At 41.4% G+C, this 21,015-nt stretch overlaps 1 protein-coding gene across 1 annotated transcript in view; it reads right to left on the bottom strand.

The window, feature by feature from the left end:
• Nucleotides 1–281: 281 nt before the first annotated feature.
• LOC129708788 (26S proteasome non-ATPase regulatory subunit 13-like) overlaps nt 282–21,015 on the bottom strand; it is a 36,997-nt gene continuing 16,263 nt past the window's right edge. Inside the window, exons 7-13 of the mRNA XM_055654757.1 lie at nt 17,262–17,433; nt 13,629–13,708; nt 11,675–11,800; nt 10,527–10,589; nt 4,811–4,891; nt 3,854–3,970; nt 282–533 (exon numbers count right to left, since the gene is read on the bottom strand). Coding sequence (XP_055510732.1) covers nt 438–533; nt 3,854–3,970; nt 4,811–4,891; nt 10,527–10,589; nt 11,675–11,800; nt 13,629–13,708; nt 17,262–17,433 — 735 coding nt within the window. The 3' untranslated portion in view covers nt 282–437. The remainder of the gene's footprint in view (nt 534–3,853; nt 3,971–4,810; nt 4,892–10,526; nt 10,590–11,674; nt 11,801–13,628; nt 13,709–17,261; nt 17,434–21,015) is intronic.

A 21,015-nucleotide genomic window follows, 5' to 3' on the forward strand; every position in this document is an offset into this window, starting at 1 on the left:
AATTTATCTGTGCCAGGTCATGTTTCAACAACCAAAATTGGCCTTCCTTCAGAAAGTACTTTCACATTTAGTTTTTTTTCTCTTCTTTTCCCAATACCCACACCAAACCAAATGATCAGTTTTCCAGATATTTTTCGCCAAAACATGTTATACCTTTATCCCCTAGAATTGGTCCAGGATTGTTTCCTTACTCTTTGGCATTGAAACACATTGAAAAGGAAAGATTTCTTGAACAAATCACAAAATGGCACTTAAAGACACTGAATCATCACTCCTTGTGTCCTGTGTACACAGATAGAACTGTATGTTTATTTAAATTTCACAAGGAAATAACACAACTTAACTAGTTGCTTTGGCAGCAAACACAAAACATTTGAATGCTTTTTTTTTAAACATTGCATGAATAAACAAAAATTACATGCAACTGGAATGGGGATTCAGCCAAGAACCTCATGTGCATGGTCTTCAACCAGAATGGAGATATTCTTCACATCAGCACACCAGGCTTCTAGGCGTTGCTTCATAAAAGACACCTAAGGGTTAAGAATATTTGCACTCTTTCACATTACCTGTATAAACAAATATCCCTTCAGGGCAATGCAGCATAGTTAAAGAATTAGAATAAACACAGATTACTGTTGGATCCAGGTAGGTTTTTAGGGAGGGGAACATGTAGAATTTACAGCACCGGGTCTGTTTTGCAAATAAGAATTGCACAAAAAGGTTAAAATAAAAAACAAATTCCATTAAATTAACATTCGGAAGAAATTCCAAAGCAGTAATACCAAGGATAGTTCGCAGGTAGTTCATACAAGATAGACTTCCCCATTATACTTTGTAGCATGTATTGAATATTAAACCACATCCACTCAATTAATTAACTCCATGTGCAGACCTGACCATCTCTACAAGAGCACCTGTTGCGTCTGTGAAATGATCTTATTCAATTGGAAAATATATGTATTTTGAGGAAAAATCCTGAAAAACCACGACCTGCCCAAGATAATTTCGAAATCAGATGACCTACAATGTTGATTGTATGAATGATTAGGTGTAGTCAAATAAAGACTACAGAACTGAACAAAGTTTAGGAACAAGTTTGCGGAATATACGAAAATAGGTAGTGGGGCAGGTAATTTGGAGAAAGCAGGGACTCTGCAGAAGGACTTGGACAGGTTGGGAGAGTGGGCAGAGAAGTGGCAGATGGAATATAGTGCATCAAAGTGTGAAGTAATTTATTTTGGTAGGAGGAATAAAGGCGTAGACTATTTTCTAAATGGGGAGAAAATCCAAAAATCAGAGGTGTAAAGGGACTGATGCAGGATTCCCAAAATGTTAATCTGCAAGTTGAATCAATAGTAAAGAAAGCAACCACAATGCTAGCATTTATTTCAACAGGGCTTGTATACAAAAACAGCGATGTAATGTTGAGGCTCTATAAGGCACTGGTAAGGCTCCATTTGGAACATTTTGAGCAATTTTGGGCACCATATCTGAAGAAGGATGCACTGGCTCTGAAAAGGGTCCAGAGGAAGTTTAGAAGAATGATTCCAGGAATGAGTAGGTTAACCTATGATGAGTGTTTGTCGGCACTGGTCCTGTACTCCTGGAGTTTACAAGAATGAGGGGGGACCTAATTGAAATATACAGAATAGTGAAAGGCTTGGATTGAGTGGATGTGGAGAGGATGTTTCCACTGGTGGGAGAGTCTAGGACTAGAGGTCGTAGCCCCAGAATTAAAGGATGTTCTTTTAGGAAGATGGGGTGAAATTAATTTAGTCAGAGAGTGGTGAATCTGTGGAATTATTTGCCACAGAAGGCTGTGTCAGTGGATATGTTCAAGGCAGAGATTGATAGATTCTTGATTAGTACGAGTGTCAGCAGTTATGGGGAGAAGGCAGAGGAATGGGGTTAGAAGAGAGAGATAGATCAACCATGATCTCACAATGTCTGTGGTGAAGATGATGCCAAGATAAACTAATCTATTTTGTCCGCATCTGATCTGTATATAATGAAAGGGCGTTGTTACAGATGTTCTCACCAGCAAATTTAATAATTTATATATGTGAACTGTAATTTTTACAATGTGTACCTTTGAACTGCCTTTGCATCCTGGACAATGTTACCATACCGGAATTAATGAACAGAAGCTGCTAGTTTGTGGTTCACTGAAAGAATGCTGCTGGTTTGGAACTAATTTCTGGAATCAAAACTAGTCAAACTGTGCCAGAAGTGTGGGAGATTATGATGTTCATAAAAAATTGATTATTTGTGCTAAACTCCAGATATTGTTAAATTAAAAAAATTACAAGCTAAAATGTTGCAACAGATAACAAGTCATAACTCAAAAATACAGTATTACATTGTGGATATCTTAGACCCGCAGTTCAAGCACACACCTCCATGGACATTTTTAACAGCCCCACACTGATGCTGGTGGGAACCCAGTTACCCTGTCAAGTGAAAACAGACACATTAAAACTACACTATCAAATGTGTTTGGGACACTTTCTTTTAACCTCTCCAACTCCAAACTGGGCTGCATGGGAGCAATTGCATCCGTAACGGCTGCCTTGGACCATATTAGGTGAAATCCATGCATTTATAATCTAAGACTCGCAATCTTAGGATGTTCCAGAATGATTTAACAAGCAAATTAGATTGCAACTGCAAATGATACTGGAATTTAGGGAAATAATAAATACTTCCAGTGCAAATGGTCAACATCTTTGTCATCTGCAGAGGTCTAATGTTAAAATCTCATCTGAAAGTTGGATCCTCCGCCGCAATTCCCTTTTTGTCAGCCTATCAACGTCAACAGAGAGGAGGGTGAAAAATGTTGTGGGTTGAACACATGACCACTAGCCTCGGAGCTGGGAGTGTTAGCCACTGAACTACAGAAGATTCTTCCAGACTATTATTCACCTTTCTGCTGCTTTTGCTGGCGAAAGCTTCTGTCATTTTACAATCTAGTTGCTACATAAAACAGAAACCTTTACATGAAATTGGGAATTTTCCATATTTCATTTTAAATATGTTGTCTGAAAATTTACGAAAATCTTTCCGATGCCATATTGGAGAATATGTTTTTTTGTTTTCATATTTCTGAAGGGCAGAAAGAGGCATAATGCTATCTCCTTACAGAGGGCATAAGTGAACAACAAATCCTTTTCTACCTGTGAAAATGTAATGCCTCACCGTAATTATTTGTCCACAGGGCAGCAGATGAACAAGAACAGGAGGCCATATTCCCCCAAGACTAGTTTGGCACAGTATGAACAGAAAAACTCAGAGAATCTGCTCTGCAAGTATTCACAACCCCCGATGGTTTGGCATTTGGCTCACTGGGTAAGGTTTCCCTGCTCCTTTCAAACCAGACATTGAAGCTCCAAGGCTCCCCTGAAACGGTCTGATTTCAGTAAGAAATGTATAATGTTGTTGGACGTTTAAAACAAAACATGTTAGCATATTAATAGAAAGAATTTTCAATAATTACATAGGAAATTCCTCTAGTCCAGCACAGGTCCTGCATGTGCCAGATTTAATCAAAGGTTTACCTTTATCTTTATTCCCAATTATTTGACAACCATGCCTAACAAAACTCCATCAATCTATTACTATTCCAGAGCAAACACATCTCTTTTTTAAATGGGAGTGAAATCCAGTTTTTCTGAAGAAGGGTCTCGACCCCCGAAATATCATCTATTCCTTTTCTCCAGAGATGCTACCTGGCCCGATATTATTTTGTGTCTATTTCCATTTTTCTCCATTCCTCATGGAAAACCACTGCCCAATTTCAATATCAAAATGAGTTTGAAGTACAGGGTCACAGATAACTGTCCAATACCCTTACCTGCTGCAGATCCATGACTCGTGGCTGAACCCAGGTCATGTGAACCTTGTGGTCCACCTCGTCAATACTGCCTTTCACCAAGCCAGCAGAGAGCGCTTTCATAACCAACATTTCAACCTGAATGGATAGAAGAATCAAGTCAAAAGGTAAGAATGCATGCAGACAAGTATTCTCCTGCATGCTGCCTGTAATTATCACTGCCACCATCTTTTAAGCATTAAAACTGGACAAGAGCTACCTCAATAAGTAAACTCTGCTGGGATTATCCATTCAATATATGAAGCTTGACCTGGCAAAATTATTACCAATTGTGATGGGGAGGGAAGTAACTGGCATTAAACTATGTGAGAAAACACTATGTTCTCAATGTAATCTATTACTTTCTATTCCAATGTAAACCCATCTCACTTGCAGTTGGCCTTCAGAGATTTTGCCTGCGAGCCAGGCATGACCTACACAAGACATCTAAACAAATTCATCAACAAGATCCAGTGCAAACTGGTTTCCAAATAAGAAAAAGGGTGACGTGGACTCAAAAACTCTTCTGCAGTCATAGCAATAGCAATTGTTTGTCTTTTATCAATCAGTTGATTTGCAGTTAGACTGGTGCCAACTGCAGCATGGCTTACAAGTTAAGGAGCGTACATATGACAGATAGAAGGAACTCCCCACTGTCCTCAAAGGCTGGTGGTTTCATGTAAATAGTGTGGGTCACTCTGCTATAACTTGTCATTCTTCAAACTTACAGCAGTGCTCAGAGATGGCGGCAGTGGACCAAATCAAATGGAAACTATATCAAATTAATTAGGGAAATTGAGTTCTCCACCAAGGTGGAGATATGGGCAGAGAGACCTTATAATAGTTAATAATAAACAAGTGTTCATTCAGGAGATAAAGACATGATGGACCATAGAGCCAGTCCCTATATACTGTTCTATAATCCAGACCGAGACTCACCTCATCAACAGGCACCTTGGCCTGATGCGATATTTCCTGGAATGTCATCTGCCGATGATTGGCTGGTCTTGTAAACACCATCTTAGAATTACAAAGAATTTTAATATAAAACAACAATAAAACTTGACAGCAGAAGGAATAGTTATCAAGACACAATTTGGGCAAGTGAGTGAAGGTTGCCAGTTCAGGAACTGGCCATTTCTATTCTGGTTACATAGTCAGAGAATTTTCTTTTCAATGAACTCAACTGAAAAGACAAAATGAACATGCAAATGGGTATAATAACTGGGTGTAATGAAGAGGAGCAATAAAGTTGAATCCACAATAGAACAATGAAATTCTTACTTGCAGCAGCGTATGGGCCACTAAACAGTGTTCATAAATAACATCTAATAAACAAAAATCAATAAATAAATAACCTCAATATCTGTGCAAAAAAAAAAGCAAAGTCCTCAGAGCAACCAAAGGCAGTCCATGGTTCATGGTTGAAGTTAGTGCTGTGTAGTGTTCTAGAACATGATGTTGTTGGAAAGACTTTATTCTTAAAACTGGTGGTTGTGGTTTTCATACTCCTATACCTTTTTCCTGATGGAAGGAGCAAAGTGACAGAATGGACAGGGTGATGTGGGCCTTTGATGCTGCCAGCATCTTCAACACATCCCTTTGATGGTGGGAAGATCAGTAAATTTGATGGCTCAGGCAGTGTCAGCCACTTTTGTAATCACCTTTGATCTTGGGGCTTGAGTTGCCATAATTATCTATGTGCGTTCCACTGTACACTGGTAGAGGTTCAAGAGAATATTAACAACATACTGATCTCCTCAATCTTATACGTAGATGCATTGATGGGTTTTCTTTATGGTTGCATTAATGTGGGGCTTAAGACAGATCCTCACACACGAGATACAAAATTGAAATTAGTGATTCCCTCCACTGCCAACTCATCAATAAGATCGGTTCACGGATCCATGGCTTTCTCCTTCTAAAGTCAACAATCAGCTCCTTGGTCTTGCTGACTTTATTGTTCTGGGACGATTCAATCAGATTATTAAGACCGTGACCAGCAATCACTGAGCCTCCATTCTGTACCCCTTCTATCTTTTGTGCAAATTTTACCTAAAGAGTTAGAAATTTAGAGAGCGCCATGGACACCACCCATAAACACTCATCGTTTCTCTACAAATTGATCACCCAAAAGATGAAACTCTCTCAGTTATATGAAAAATCATCACAGGATGACTGCAAAGCAGCTTACAGGCAAGTGCGTTTAAGTATATCAGTTAAGTTTATAGGACTTGATATTACAATCCCTACTATAATTGGCACCTTCTTAATATCTTGAGTGGGGGTAGGGGTAAAGACTTCATTGGGGTCATCAGATGGGCACCCTCCTTCCTTGGTGTTTCATTGATAGGCCCACGACACCTCCAGAGGGCCCAACAGCAACACCTGGCGTCCTAGGTGCGCTCGTCTCCGTTTTACCCCTCTTGCTGGTCATTTTGCAGCCCAGTTGGGAGTCCTTCCTCTTCAGCCACAGCCAGTTGCTGCTTTGCTCGGCAGCCTCCGACAGCGACCTGAAGGCTTGTCGGAAGGCCTGTCCTTGAACTCCCATTCCCTGCAGCAGTCTGGTTGTTGACATGGCTACAAACCCTCTACAACCAACCTCTACAGGGAGTAGCTGGGTACGCCAGCCGCGTTGCTCTGCCTCAGCTGCCAAGTCTGAATACTTCAGACATTTGTGTTCATGTGCTTCACCAAATGCAGCCTCCCAAGGCACAGATAACTCCACGATGTACAGGGACTTCTGTGAGGTTGACCACAAGATCAAGTCTGGCCTAAGATTAGTTGTGATGATCTCTGGTGAAAAGATGAGCTTCTGGTCTAGATCAGCCTGCATTTTCCAGTCCTGTGCAGTGTCCAGGAGGGTCGGTTCCTTTCTTGCAAATGGCTTCTCTGGAGGTTGTCCTGCCTTTACAAGAGGGGTGGTGTTTGAGAAAACAGGCGTTGGGGGAGGGAGGGCATTAGTGGTAGTTCTCCTTCCTTCCAAGGTAATCGGCAGTTGTCACAGGACCTGATTGTGCTTACAGGTGTAGCGGCCTTGTGAAAGACTGATTTTGCAGCCAGTGAGGATGTGCCTTAATGTTGCTGGGGTTTGGCAAAGAGAACATGATGGATTTTCTCCAAGCCACTGGTTTAGGTTCTTGGCGGTGGGAAGAACATCGTAGGTGGCTCTGATGATGAAGCTAAGACGGCTTCCTTCCATTTCCCACAGATCCTTCCAGGTAAGCTTACGATGCTCCAGGTTTTCCCAGATAGTCCACTGTCCCTGTTTGGACTGAGACTGCCTTTGCACATCTCTCTGCCTCCTCTTGCTGACGGACCTCAGCAACTGCCAGCTTTCTTCTCTGGGTGGATGTTGCCTTGTGCCATGTGGGTCGACTTGTCCCAAGTCCAATCCCATCTCCTCCCTGCTGCACCTGTCATACAATGTCTCCATGCCTGAGAGCAGATTTTGCTTGCTGTACAGCCTCCGATGAGGTCCACTTCCTCCCACTTGCCAGTCTGGGAGCAGCCGCTTGTACCGCTTCATCTTCAGACTCGGTCAGGGTCATGTCCAGCCTCACTTTGGTGCTTTTGTATTCTTCTGTGAGGCTCGAGACAGGCAGTTCCAGACGCTGTATTCATACAAGCCGATATTGCTGAGGCAACGCGGGAGTGCAAGCCACTTCTTGATGTATGAACTGACTGTCCTCTCCAGCTTCTCGACTTTGGTGATGGGGACCTCGTAGATCGTCACAGGCCACATCAGACGGGGGAGCAATCCAAACTGCAGGCACCACAGTTTCAGCTTACCAGGAAGCGAGGTCTAGTCTATGCTAGCAATGCCTTTGATGGTTTTTCCCCTCAGTTGGTCACACTGGTCTGAGTCTTTGAGGCTTGCATTGTACCACCGTCCTAAACTCTTGACTGGCAGCTCTGACACCATCGCAATGTATGTTTCATCAATGTGGAATCGCTTGTCTACGTTTTTCCTCTGATGATGGATATGCTCCTGGATTTGCTGAGTTTCAACTTCATCTAGGCCCATGTTATGTTCGATTGAAGCTTTTCCAGCAGGCGCTTGGTACATGCAATGGTTGAGGTATGCGCGAATGGGAGGTAGCGGCTACCCAGACTGCAGCCGTTCTCCTCCTACAACCCACTTGCAAGCTCGGATGATCACTTCCATTGCCATGGTGCAACCTGCCATTATTCCTACTTCCTGTGATTGCCATGATGTTGTGTATTCCGTTGTTGTAATACAGAATTGCACATCTTGGAAGTAGTTTCTGACCAGGTTTGTAATGGTCTTTAGCACATGGAAGAACTCGAAGGCTGTCCAGAGGATAAGATCCAAAAGCATTGGCTAGGTCCAGGAATAAGACGTGCGGATCTCTTCCTTCCCTTTTTGCAGACTGGATTTGGTGCCATATCATGCTTGTGCGTTCCAAGCATCCAGAAAAGCCTGGTATACCAGCTTTCTGTACTGACGTGTCAATCAGGTTGTTCTGTTTCAGGTAGGTTATCATCCTTTGAGCAACAATGCTAAAGAAGATCTTCCCTTCGACAATCAAGAGATTGATTTGCTGGAATTGGTCGATGTTTGCTTCCATAGGAACAGTAAAATATTTGGAGGATTTTTGTGCAGCCGGTATGGAACTCCATTTGGTACTCGAGCTGAAGCTGCCCTTGTCTTCCTTACGGTTTTCTCGACTTCGCTCCACCTTGGGAGGCTGTCATACAACTGGTGTTCTGGTTGAGGAATGGGTGACATGTCTGGAGGAATCCCCTCTGCTCAAATCTTTGGTTGTCTGTGTACATTGATTTCAGGTGGTCCTCCAATTCCCTCTTTGACACTTTAAGTGACCCGCTCTTTTCCTTTGTGAAGAGTCCTTTCACAAATCTGAAGGGATCCTTTAGAAGGATGTTCTTACCCTCTTCTTCCTCTTGCATCGAGTTCCGAGGGTTTCTGCTCTCCACAGTCTTCGCAGACGTTCCTTTCGATCTGCTTGCAGGAGGTTGATGCCCACTCTTTCCTCCAGTGAGGATTTCCTCCACCGTTTCCTCAGGTCCCTTCTCTATTTGATTTCTCGCTGCCTTCTGAGCTTGGGAGGGGTTGTTGTTTCCTTCTTTTTGGTTCCGGACCTTTCTGCCCCGTAGAAGTAGATCAGATTACTAATTTTCTCCAGTTTCTTCTCCACTGTTCCTTGAAGTCCGTCTAGGATCTTACTCAGGTCTGCGTCGATTGTTGCCCACTCTTTCTTGCTGCTGAACTTTGGCCACTTCACATGATGTCTGTGGCCTTGCATGTTCTTCTCCAAAGCAGGCTGCGTCTGGCTGGATTCCGGGTTTTCAGACGTTGTGCTTGAATTACTCTTCTTGTCCACTGGGGTATTCATGCTCGTTGGACTGTGGGTTGTATCCTGCCGCTGAGCTTCACTCAACTGATTTGATCTTTCTCTCAGGAGATACTGATCAATGCGAGGTCCTGGCCTCACCTCCTTCAAGCACTTCATCCGCCCTTGATGTATTTTTAGGCCTCTGATGGATGTTACCTTGGACCAGCCGCAGCTACACACTTGGAGTTCTTGTCCTGCAGCTCATGTTGTAAGTGCCGTGCCGATTATCTTCTTCTTCGTCGTGTTCATGCCAGGGTCGGTGACCGGATTGTCAACGTCATCTTCTGCCCCCGCTCTCGCAGACTCAGGGGGTATTTTCCTCTTTGAATTTTTCGGAGCCATGAGAGGTGACTCCTATTCACAATTCACAGTGACGGAGCCTGCCGTCATGGATAGCTAGTCCATGACAGCCCCGTTGGGGTCTCTTCCTCCTGTCAGCTGTCTTTCCACGCCGTCACATGGTCTTTCCCTAGTTGTCAGCTGCACTTTCACAGCAGTCACTGGATTTCTCCAGCTTATCAGTTGAGCTTATAGGACTTGATATTACAATCCCTACTATAATTGGCACCTTCTTAATATCTTGAGTGGAGGTAAGGGTAGAAACTTCATTGGGGTCATCAGGTGGGCACCCTCCTTCCTTGGTGTTTCATTGATAGGCCCTCGACACCTCCAGAGGGCTCAACAGCAACACCTGGCATCCCAGGTCCACTCCCCTCCAATTTACCCCAGTTGCTGGTCATTTTGTAGCCCAGTTGGAGCCCTTCCCCTTCAGCCACAGCCAGTTGCTGCTTCGCTCGGCAGTCTCTGATGGCTTTAATGTGGGAATGAAAGAATTTGCAAACAGCTATGTCCCACATACATCAAAGATGAAAAGATCTGTATAATGTTGATTGAGCATTTCCCTACTCTCTTGAAATTATCTTACAATTTTAACATTCACTTGAAGGAGTAAGTGTGTAATGCCTTATCTGAAGGATGATAGTATATTTCATCAGCACTCCTGTGGTGGTCAGTCAGTTCACAGGCAAAACTATTGCAGAGCCTAATCCCACAAAAAAACATGCACACAACACAGATAAAGGATTTTAAAGGATTTCACGATCACCAAAAATGGTAAATGATAAATCACACAGTTTAACTGCACCAGCAGGGATGTGAACAATGCCAGGCAGCACCCAGCATGGAATATTTTGAATCCTGGAGCAATAAACCTTGGAAGTGATCAGTTCAATTATAACTGTATCATTACGACAGCAAGGAGTGGTAACAGGACTCACCTCCATTAGGCAGAGCAGCTGGAGCTTCTCCTTCAGTCGCTGTTCATTATTGGCAAGATCTGACTGTTGGAGAGAGGACAGTGGATTAGCACCTGCATCACCCTGGTGCTGCAATTGTGCAGTTTGCTGTGCTGGGTTGGCATGGTTTGCTGCAACTTATCAAACATTATCCTTCTGCTTTCATTTGCCGATCAATGAAAGGGAAACACCATGGTCCCTATTGCACTACAATGAAATAGCTACTGGCTTCTGTACCAAATTACCCTCACTGGGCAAACAAGCACTGGCAATAATTTTGCACTTGAATCTCAGAAAACAACCATCTGCTTCATATTTTCTCTAATGTATTTAAATAATTAGAGAAAAATACAAAACAGATGTGCTGGTAAGTTAATATGCTGTAAATTACTCCTGTCTAGATGGATGTCAAGAGCATCAGGGAGGAATTGAAGATTACAAGTAAATATGTGGGGGAATGGAACTGAAGGGAATGCTCTGAGAATCTTCGTAGACTTGATGGGTTGAATGAACTCATTCCTGGTTTAGGAAGATTTAGGAAGCAAATTGCAAATCTCATAGCCCTGGGAGTTAAAGCGTGACTGCCACTGGTAGAACAACTAAAGCCATGGAACAGCAGAGGTACATTATTTCCATGAGTTATAGTCTTGGGAGAAGGTTACAGAGGAAGTGTTGGCAAAAATACCTGTAAATAATAATAGAACAAATTTTTAAAGCAAAAAACTGCAGATATTGGAAATCCAAAATAAAAATAGTAAATAATGTTAATACTTGGCAAGTCATAAAATACCCGTGGAGAATCGAATTAAACCTGAAAATGATAATCTTGGGCTTGTACTCAACACTGTCCTCCAGTTTTACACCACTGATGTTGGCACTGAATGGGTACGGACCCTAACTACTCTACCTTAAAAAAGGTCTCTGAAAAAAGCTCAGCATTTCCTAGTTTGCAACACAAATGATTCAGTGGTTTACTTAATACAATATGATAGGACATTATTCATCCTTGGAGGGAAATTCGTCTGCCAAAAAAAAATATATTGTAGCAGCCAGTAGAACTCGCTGCTGCTACAAACCACGAATCACAGAGTCAAGTATTTTTTAAACATTGACAAAAATGTTCAACTTGCCTGTGATCCCCAGTTGGTTTTCAAAGAGAAGAAGGTCTCCACATTCCCACTGTTGAAAGCGTATAGAGTATCAATCAGCCACTGGTTCTCCGTATTACGCAACGACTCCAAGATTGGGTGCATTAGCTGCAAAGCAAGAACCTTCACCAGCAACAGCACGAGTCCGCACATAATTATCACATCCACAGATCCCTCTGATTTCATTCCAGGGTGGCTTTGGAGTTGTCTGTGGTTACCAACAACTTTCAAAGACAAAACCATTCTATAATTCCTATTCTGGTTACAGACTCTAAATAAGCTTTTTTTGGCAACTTATGTTTCACCTTTCAAACCGCTTCAAAGGAATATTGGCAGAGGAGGGCAAAGGGTTGTGTTTATTGGTTAGTAACCAAAAATTGGAGAAAATTATCCAAAATTGAATCTTCATACTCTTAGATTGGAACCTACCCAAGCAGAACCTGAAGTGCTTTCCTCCATAGAACAGTACAGCACAAGAAGCGGCCCTTCGGCATGTCTGCCCACTATATCCTACATCGGTTATAAGAGGGTCTTTAATACAAGGGTTTATTGTATGTGTTTGCAAAACAGTTCCGGGAGAAGATTTAGAGCATAGTTGATTCTTTCACGATGGAGGGACACGACTGGAACGCCATCTGTGGCCGCTGGGAATTTCAACTGAGCTCTCCTAATTTTGTTCGGATTGTAGCGATGGGCAGACCAATTGCTGGAAAATCGTTGTTCAACCTGTACTTCATCTTGAGCTCCACATTCATTTAAACCTTGTTGTATAATACTGGTCATCTTTCACCTCCCAGTCTCTTTAGATGTAACCAGCCAACTTAATTTGGATCCTTTGCCCAGGGCTGATCTACGTAAAGCTCTCCATCTTTGAAGTACCAGACTATTCCTACACTACTGCCTCTTCCAGGCCTACTAGCTGGCTATTCATCTTCGACTTCCCCAATGAACTCTTGAAATTGCAGGGTGGTCACCTCCCGGAACATACTCTCAAGAAATCCTTAACCACCCACATAGAACCACCTTAACCACCCACCATCCTTAACCACCCACATAGCACGCAGAACACCAGGAGGCACTTCATGAACTTGTGGTTTTCCACGACTCGTTAACAATTTTTTACAAGTAGACATTTTATTTTTTTAAATCATAGATGCACTGCAATGTATAATTTGTAATGTTTCCTAGCTAGGATACACATTAGTTTATCATCATGTACACCAAGTTGCAATGAAATTCCTTGTTTACATGATGGTTATAGAGTATACAGCATACTTGAGAAATAAACAAAATAGAGGGTTCACAGTGGTTCAATGATTTTTCTTTAAAAAGTCTATTTACCCAAGAAAGGCAGAAATATTGTAAAAATGTATATCTGATTTAACGTGTCTGTTACATGGTTTATTTAAATTTATCCCCCTACATCTATGTAATGCTATTTCTGGTACTTGATATAAAATAGAAACGCTGTACCAATTTCTCATCCCATTTAGCCAATTCATTCAATTGTCACCAGATTCTGTAATCAGAAAGAAAAATTCTATGCAGGGGCATGCAAATGCATTTTAAATGATACACGAAGGTGACTTTGGAAAAAAGGCAAGAAAGAGCGCGATTCAGAAAAATGTAATTCATCAGGAATGCTCGAGATTGAATTGCAAAAAAAGTGGGCTCAACACATAGCTCCATTGAATTCAAACTCAAAGCATTCAACCGACCACAATCACACAATTATTCACATCACTATTAAATGAATTCTGCAGGTTTTAAAAACTAACCAAAATTTGCCTATATGATTATGGAAATCCACATGACTATCCACATGCTTTCTATAAACTGGAACTCATATTTGCAGTCAATAACCTTCACAATGCAGAAACAATGCTGGAAGGCAAGCTGTCAGTACAATAACCACGTTGTTTAATTTTGTACTTACCAGTTCACCAAAGTTGTAAATCCCATCGCCCAGTAGTGCAGCCAGGCCCAGGGTAAATGCTCTCTGCTGCTGTGAGCCCACTAGCAAGAAGAAAACGTTGAAAAGATTAGGCAAGAAAGTTTCAGTGCAAGCTTAAAAGGCACTTCATAACCAGTACACGTTTGGGTAGAATGTAACTAGAACAAGTCAGCAAAAACAACTTAATTTAAGTTTACCAAAAGGATTGGAACAAAGCTAACATAATAACAGCTTTGTTTGCTGGTTCTGCAATCTTTAAGGATGTGTGCACAATTGCTTTTTTGTTAAAATATTCATTTTTTTAGATCTGTTTGTCTATCGTTAGGACAGAATATGTTGCCCATCCTTCATTCCCCTCAAAGGTGAAGGTGAGCCAACACCTTGACGGTGCTCCCACATTATAGTTGAGCAGGAAGTACGTCCTGCATGTGTGGTTTTCCAGGACACGAGTATCTTGGAGGTTCATCTGCTAAGCGTTGCAGACAAGGGATGGCAGTGATCCTGACACTTTTCTTAAATGCCTATTCACAAAAGATAGCTGCTAATACATAAATACACATCTTCATAATTTTAACGGACAGGTATCTGCTAACAATACGTTTTAATTTTATCTCTCGATTAATCGCTATTATTTATCTATTTTAGGCATTTGCCTGCTTGGTATCATTTGGTTCATTTTGCATCTCCATTTTACATCACAAAGTACAATGCCTCACATTGTTCTTTGTGATACACATTCCAGATTTCCTGGAAAAATATTACATGCAGATGGGGCAAACTGGAGTGTTTAAGAAGGAACTGCAGATGCTGGAAAATCTAAGGTACACAAAAATGCTGGAGAAACTCAGCGGGTGCAGCAGCATCTATGGAGCAAAGGAAATAGGCAACGTTTCGGACCAAAACCCTTCTTCAGACTGAAGAAGGTTTTCGGCCCGAAACGTTGCCTATTTCCTTCGCTCCATAGATGCTGCTGCACCCACTGAGTTTCTCCAGCATTTTTGTGTACCTGGGGCAAACTGGATATGTGAATGCATAACAAATGCCAGATATTAAAAAGTGGAGTGTAACATGGGCTTGTAGCACATATTCACAGATCTCTGAGGATAGCAGTGCTGGAGTAACTCATCGGGTTAGGTAGCATCCCTGGAGAACATGGGTAGGTGACATTTTGGGTCTGAAACATAGAAAATAGGTGCAGGAGTAGGCCATTCGGCCCTTCGAGCCTGCACCGCCATTCAATATGATCATGGCTGATCATCCAACTCAGTATCCTGTACCTGCCTTCTCTCCTTACCCCCTGATCCCTTTAGCCACAAGGGCCACATCTAACTCCCTGTTAAATATAGCCAATGAACTGGCCTCAACTACCTTCTGCGGGAGAGAATTCCAGAGATTCACCACTCTCTGTGTGAAAAAAAGTTTTCCTTATCTCGGTCCTAAAAGATTTCCCCTTTTTACTTAAACTGTGACCCCTTGTTCTGAAGAAGGGTCCCGACCCAAATATCTCCTATCTAGGTTCTCCAGCAATGCTATCTGACTCCAGCACTTTGTGCCTTATTCTGAAGATAGCAGGACAGACAGATAAGGTGTTCAAAGCGGCTTATGGGATACCTGCCTTCTTAGGCTGGTAAGAGCAGGAAATCATTCTAGAATTATGTCAAGCACGAAGAAGATGAAAGCTAGCATACAACATAGTTCAGGTCACCAAGCTACAAAGAGGACCTGATGAGGAGATTTAAGATGACATTTTGAGAGCTAATGAATTGTAATTATAAGGCAAAACAGTCCAGGCTGGCAATCATACAACATGTATAACAAAGAAAGAAACGATATAGCCAATTGCATCGAACAAAAGTCTATCCAGTGTAATCACAACTTCTACCATTAGGTCCTTGGCCCTTCAAATCTCCAAGCACATTTTGAACATTGAGGATTCCTGCTCCATCACCATTCAGGCTTCAAGTTCCAAATCTGTACCATCTTCCAGATGAAAAATATTTTCATTAACCGTCTAGTCTTTCCACCAATTATGTTAAATGAATGTTTCCAGTTTTTGACCCCTCGGCTGAAGATCTATCAAGCTGCTTTATAATTTTATACCCAATTAAAACGTTCCCTCGCCCACTTTATTCCAAGGAAAACCCAACCTATCGAATTGATCCTCATCCCAAAAATTCAGGCCTTGGCAAAATCCTCCTAAATCTCTCCACTCAAACTGATGTCAAACTACTATCATGTACAGGTCTAGCAAAACCTCTCTGCTCGTATCACGCAAGTCTTTTTCACTAACTCATTGACAAGCCCTGCTAGCTGATAGGACCTGTGGATTTATACTCAGAGGCCTTCCACACTACTCCATATCTTCATATTTATTGTGAACTCTGCTTTGCTGCTCGTTTCTGTTGGACTCTGGAGGTCTATAGCACACCTTTTCTGGGTTATCCCTATTTTGCTCTTTACTGTAATTTATTTTGTCTTCTTTGATGATATTCTTCCAACATATGAAAGGCTTCTCATGGAAGTTGTTTTCCATGGAATCAGAATATCATCTGATAGGATGACTAACCATTTTGCAATGAGATCTGGATTCATATTTGGGAGGGAGTGAAAGAATTTGCTGCCTATCAGCCAGAAATATGCAAAGTATAGGCAGCCTTAACCTCACCCCTTGTTGGCTGTCAGGCCACGCTGCAGGATAATTTGCAACATCTTCTCGCTCAATAGCAATTCAACGTGAGCAAATGAGCAGATTGCAAGCTGTTGTTGAAGATAATAGGGCAAAACAGCAAGATTAATTCACCACGTGTTGTACAGGAAAATAGAGAATAGGTACTTATAGTTTCAAGCACTATTGGGATGGAATATGAAACAACTTTGTCCTAAAGTTGGAATCCTGGTTTGAAATCACATTTGTAGAAGTACACAAGAATTCAGTCTTACAGCAAATTTTGAAGGCGACGAATTGCCATTTATACATTTTCATTTCAGATACAGCTAGAATATTGCACCTATTTCTGGTCCCAATATTTTATGAGGTATACAGAAGTTCCTTGGGAGAGTGCAGAAATTAACCTGAATGGCTCCAGATGAGGGATTTTTAGCTAAACTGAGATAGGGCAAAGGAAGTTGAGGAGAGGTTTCAGAGGAATGCAAGGTACTGACAAATTTCAACGATAAAAAAGCAATTCCTATAATTTGCTAGTATAGAGAAAAGGAGATACAGGGACACGGAGAGGCTTGGAGTGGAATGTAGGGAAAAACAAAATTTTAACCCAGCAAGTGGTATTGACTTGGAACTTGGTGCCAATGAAAGGAAGAAAACAAATAATTTCTGAAGAAATTTGAATAAGCACTTGATGGAATTACATCAACAGGGTTGTGAGGATGCTATGGAGCAATGGACAAATTGGGTTGCACGACTAAAAGTTATCATGCATTCAATGTTCCAAATAGCCCCATTCTATGCTGCAATTACTGTAACTATGCAGGACTGTTTTGACAACAATCTTCCAAAGACTGAAAAATTATAGAATCTCTTCGATCAGCCCCCAAACTCCAGTAATCACAGAAACAGATATATCGTAACATTTGTAAAAGGAGGGCACCAGTGATTACTTGACAAGTCAGAGAGTTCGGTACAGCCGAGATATCGCAGAGCCTCCCTGTAGTAAGCAGCGTGGTCGCCCACCAGCTGATAGTAACTGCTGGAAGTGTCGTAAAACCGACCATGCACAGACGTCACTCCAGGCAACTTCTCCAACATCTCGTCAACTTCTTCAATGATTTTCTAATAAGTGGAAGGATCATGCAGATTAGATTGGGGAAAAATAGCTTCTAGCAATTACTGGTAAACAAAGCAATAAACTAAATAATGTTATTGGATGCATATATGACACAGAGATCACAACTCTCATATGCACCATCACTGAATGATTTACAAGAAATCTATAAATTACAGACACCTTAAGGGCATCTGTCAGCTATGCTACTGTGGCTAGTGTTCTAATTTTCAACATGGAGAATTATATGAACTGCAAACATTTTCAATAATATGGTCAGTTCTTTATCCAATATTCCCTGTGATAGAACCCTTTAAATACTTCGTTCCATAGGTAGAGGATTGGAAATTCCACTGGAGCAAATTTGGGTGCTCCAGATGGCATGCCAGCAGGGCAACATCCTCCATGGTGGTTAGCAGACCACAAACTATTGGACCTGCAGCCCAACATTGAGTGCCAAAAATATTTTGGGATCAAAATTGTGTGCTTGCGATTTACCTTTTTCAGAGTCCAGCATTTACACAGTGATTGTTGGAGGGGTTACAGCGGCAGAAAGGAAGGCAGGTTGTTGTCGGTGGGAGGAGGTGGAGCAAAGTGGGCCGTTGGGATGGGAACTGGAAGACTGCTTGGGGAGAGGTCAGCAGCTAACAAATTGGATCCAGTGGTGAGGAGGAGTAGGTAGTGCAGTAAATGGGTGCAAGTGGTGGAAGAAGAGTGTCAAGACCTACATCAAGTTGGGGAGTTAGGAGTGGAGATGTGTTTGGAGTGGTGGAATTATTGTAGCACCGAGGAGGATGAGAGCATGGAGTATATCAAAGGGGAGAAGGTAGTTAAATATTCTCTTGCATACCCTCCAGTTCATTGCTGCTGTGAGAAGACCATATTGCCCCAGGAGTTCCCGAGACTTGCAACCCAGGACAGCATGATCAAGATCCTCTTGCAATGCTCCAAATGAAATGAATGATACCATCCCGTGTATCCTGACAAACATTGCACTGGAATGATAAAATAACATAACTCATGGACAGGAAGTGTCAGAATGAATTTTCAGTGTAAAACCACCTAAAAATGATCATGTCTGTGTTTCACCTCGCGTATTAAAAAATCGTAATAATTCCATAAAAAACATTAATCAACGGAATAGACAGGCCAAGCCTGGGAGTTTACTCTTCTTGTATCAATTCTGGATTAAGGTATTCTCGTACTACACACACTGCTATTTTGTGGTCTTGCTGTATCGCCCGTTTTACGTTTTAAAATGCTTGGTGAATTAAATTTAGCCACACTTCATAATTTGGCTGTCTCTGGGATGTCAGAGTACTGGTTGAATATGTCAGTCTGCAACTTATTTTGGTCTTTCTAAGTTTGCATTCACGCACAACATCTAGGGTTAGGTTAGAATTCCCACTGCAAGAACTGAGGTAGTCTTGCATTGTGCTTCATATCTGATGTTAAACTGAGACTGCAAGGAAGCAAATTTAAAAAAAAATTGTCACGGTGCTACTTCAATGTAAAACACTGTTATGAGTGTTCTGAGCAACATTTATTCCATTATCAATATTATAAAAACGGATTGTCTAATTATCACAATGTTGTTAGTGGGATCTTGCAGTGTACAAAATGGCCATCATGTTTCCTTCAACAGTGAGTACACTTAAGAACACTACTTAATCAACTACTGTGTGGTTTTGGATGTTCTGAAATAAATGTGAAGGGTGATATGTAAACAATTTTAATTTAGAGGATATTTATTTAAACCAGTCTATATTTAGACAGGCTTATTTTTATGTTGATAGATACAAAGATTCATAAATGTGTGAAATTTCCATCTATTTCACCATTAATCCAATTGTGAAACCAAAATGTATACGGTGGCCTTTATTAAAATCCGACAATGTGCACTTGAACCACATGTGATTTTTTCTATTACAAATCTCAAATTGCAGAGTACAGAGGCAAAAAAATAAATGATGGGCCTTTGTCCCAAACATTATGGAGGGCACTGTATTATAACTCTTCCAAAGCGTTCAGCAATGAGTCACCTATAAAGTGCTGTCAGTAACTGATTTGTAGGTTCTTTACAAGCAAGAAACGATCCACAAATTACATACAAAGGAACATGGTTAGACTATTTAACTGCTGATGGCTGGGGACAAATATTGGCTAGAGGAGGAGAATTTCAATTCTTCATTGTTCTACAACATTTCTTACACCAAACTGAATGGAAATTTGGTTAAAAGTCACGTCTGAAAGTCATTAAAGTACTGCAACACTGCAATTCCATCACTGAAGTACTGAATCCATAACAATTCCTCTCAACACTACTGAACGCCACATCCACATACCTGGGACTTAATCTGCTTGATTGAACTCTACTTGGTCCCCTCTGTTAATTCAAACTCTATTGCACATATCCTCACTAACCCCCCCCCCCCTTCCCACACAAGGGCATAATAATAATAATAATAATAACTTTATTTATAAAGCGCTTTTAGACAACATCAGTTACCACAAAGTGCTGTACATGGGAAGTCAACAAAAAGTTATTACAAACTAATAAAACCATTAAGACGACAGGACTATAAAAACAGTAAAAATTAAAAGACATTAAAAGCACTAAAACAGGAACAAAGTCTCAGCCAGTGTCGAAAGCCAGTGAATAAAAGTGAGTTTTTAGGGAGGATTTAAAGATGGACAGTGAAGGGGCCTGTCTGATCTGCAGCGGCAAGGTGTTCCAGAGTGCCGGGGCAGCAACAGAAAAGGCTCTATCCCCTCTGAGCTTCCGTTTAGACCTTGGTACCTCAAGGAGCAGCTGATCCGCTGACCTGAGGCACCAGGCAGGAGCATAGGCAAGGTAAACAGTCGGATCTTTGTTCCCCAGGATGGAAAAGAATCAAATATTAGAGGTCATAGCTTTAAGATGAGAGGGCCAAAGTTTAATATACACAGAAGGTGGCAAGTGCCTGAAATGGTCAGCCAGTGGTAGTGCTTGAGGCAGATATGATAGTGGCATTTAAGAGACTTTAGGATAGACATATGAATATGCAGGGAATATAGTTTATCTGCAGGTAGTTAAGAGTTGTCTTGCATCATATTTGTCACATACAATGTTGGCAAAAGGACTAGGGCTTGGGCTTGTACAGTTCTACATTCTATATTCTTAGAGCCAAAGTTCATAATTACTGGAACCATTCTACGAGGGCCTTCACATCTTTCTTACAAGAAAGTGACCAGAATTCCATGTAATACTTCAGATGATGCACAACCAGTGTTTTTGAAAGATTAGTATAATTTACCTGCTTTTGTATCATGTGTCAGTTTGAGTCCCAGGACCCCATGTTTTACCAATCACTGTCACTCAATGCATGCCACTTTTAAAGATTTAATCACATGTAATCCTCGCCTCACTATTCTTGTACATCCTTTTACACAGAGCCATTTTGTTGGCATTACCTCTCCTAATCTCGCTGCCAAAGCATATTATTCTTACTTCTGTATTAAATTTTAGCTGCCACTTGTCTTCCCATTGTATCAGACTGTTTTTTTTGCAGCCTATTATTATTCTCTTCACTGTTTACCACAATTCCAAG

Source organism: Leucoraja erinacea, chromosome 24 (genome assembly GCF_028641065.1).
Source record: "Leucoraja erinacea ecotype New England chromosome 24, Leri_hhj_1, whole genome shotgun sequence".
NCBI lineage: Eukaryota > Metazoa > Chordata > Chondrichthyes > Rajiformes > Rajidae > Leucoraja > Leucoraja erinaceus.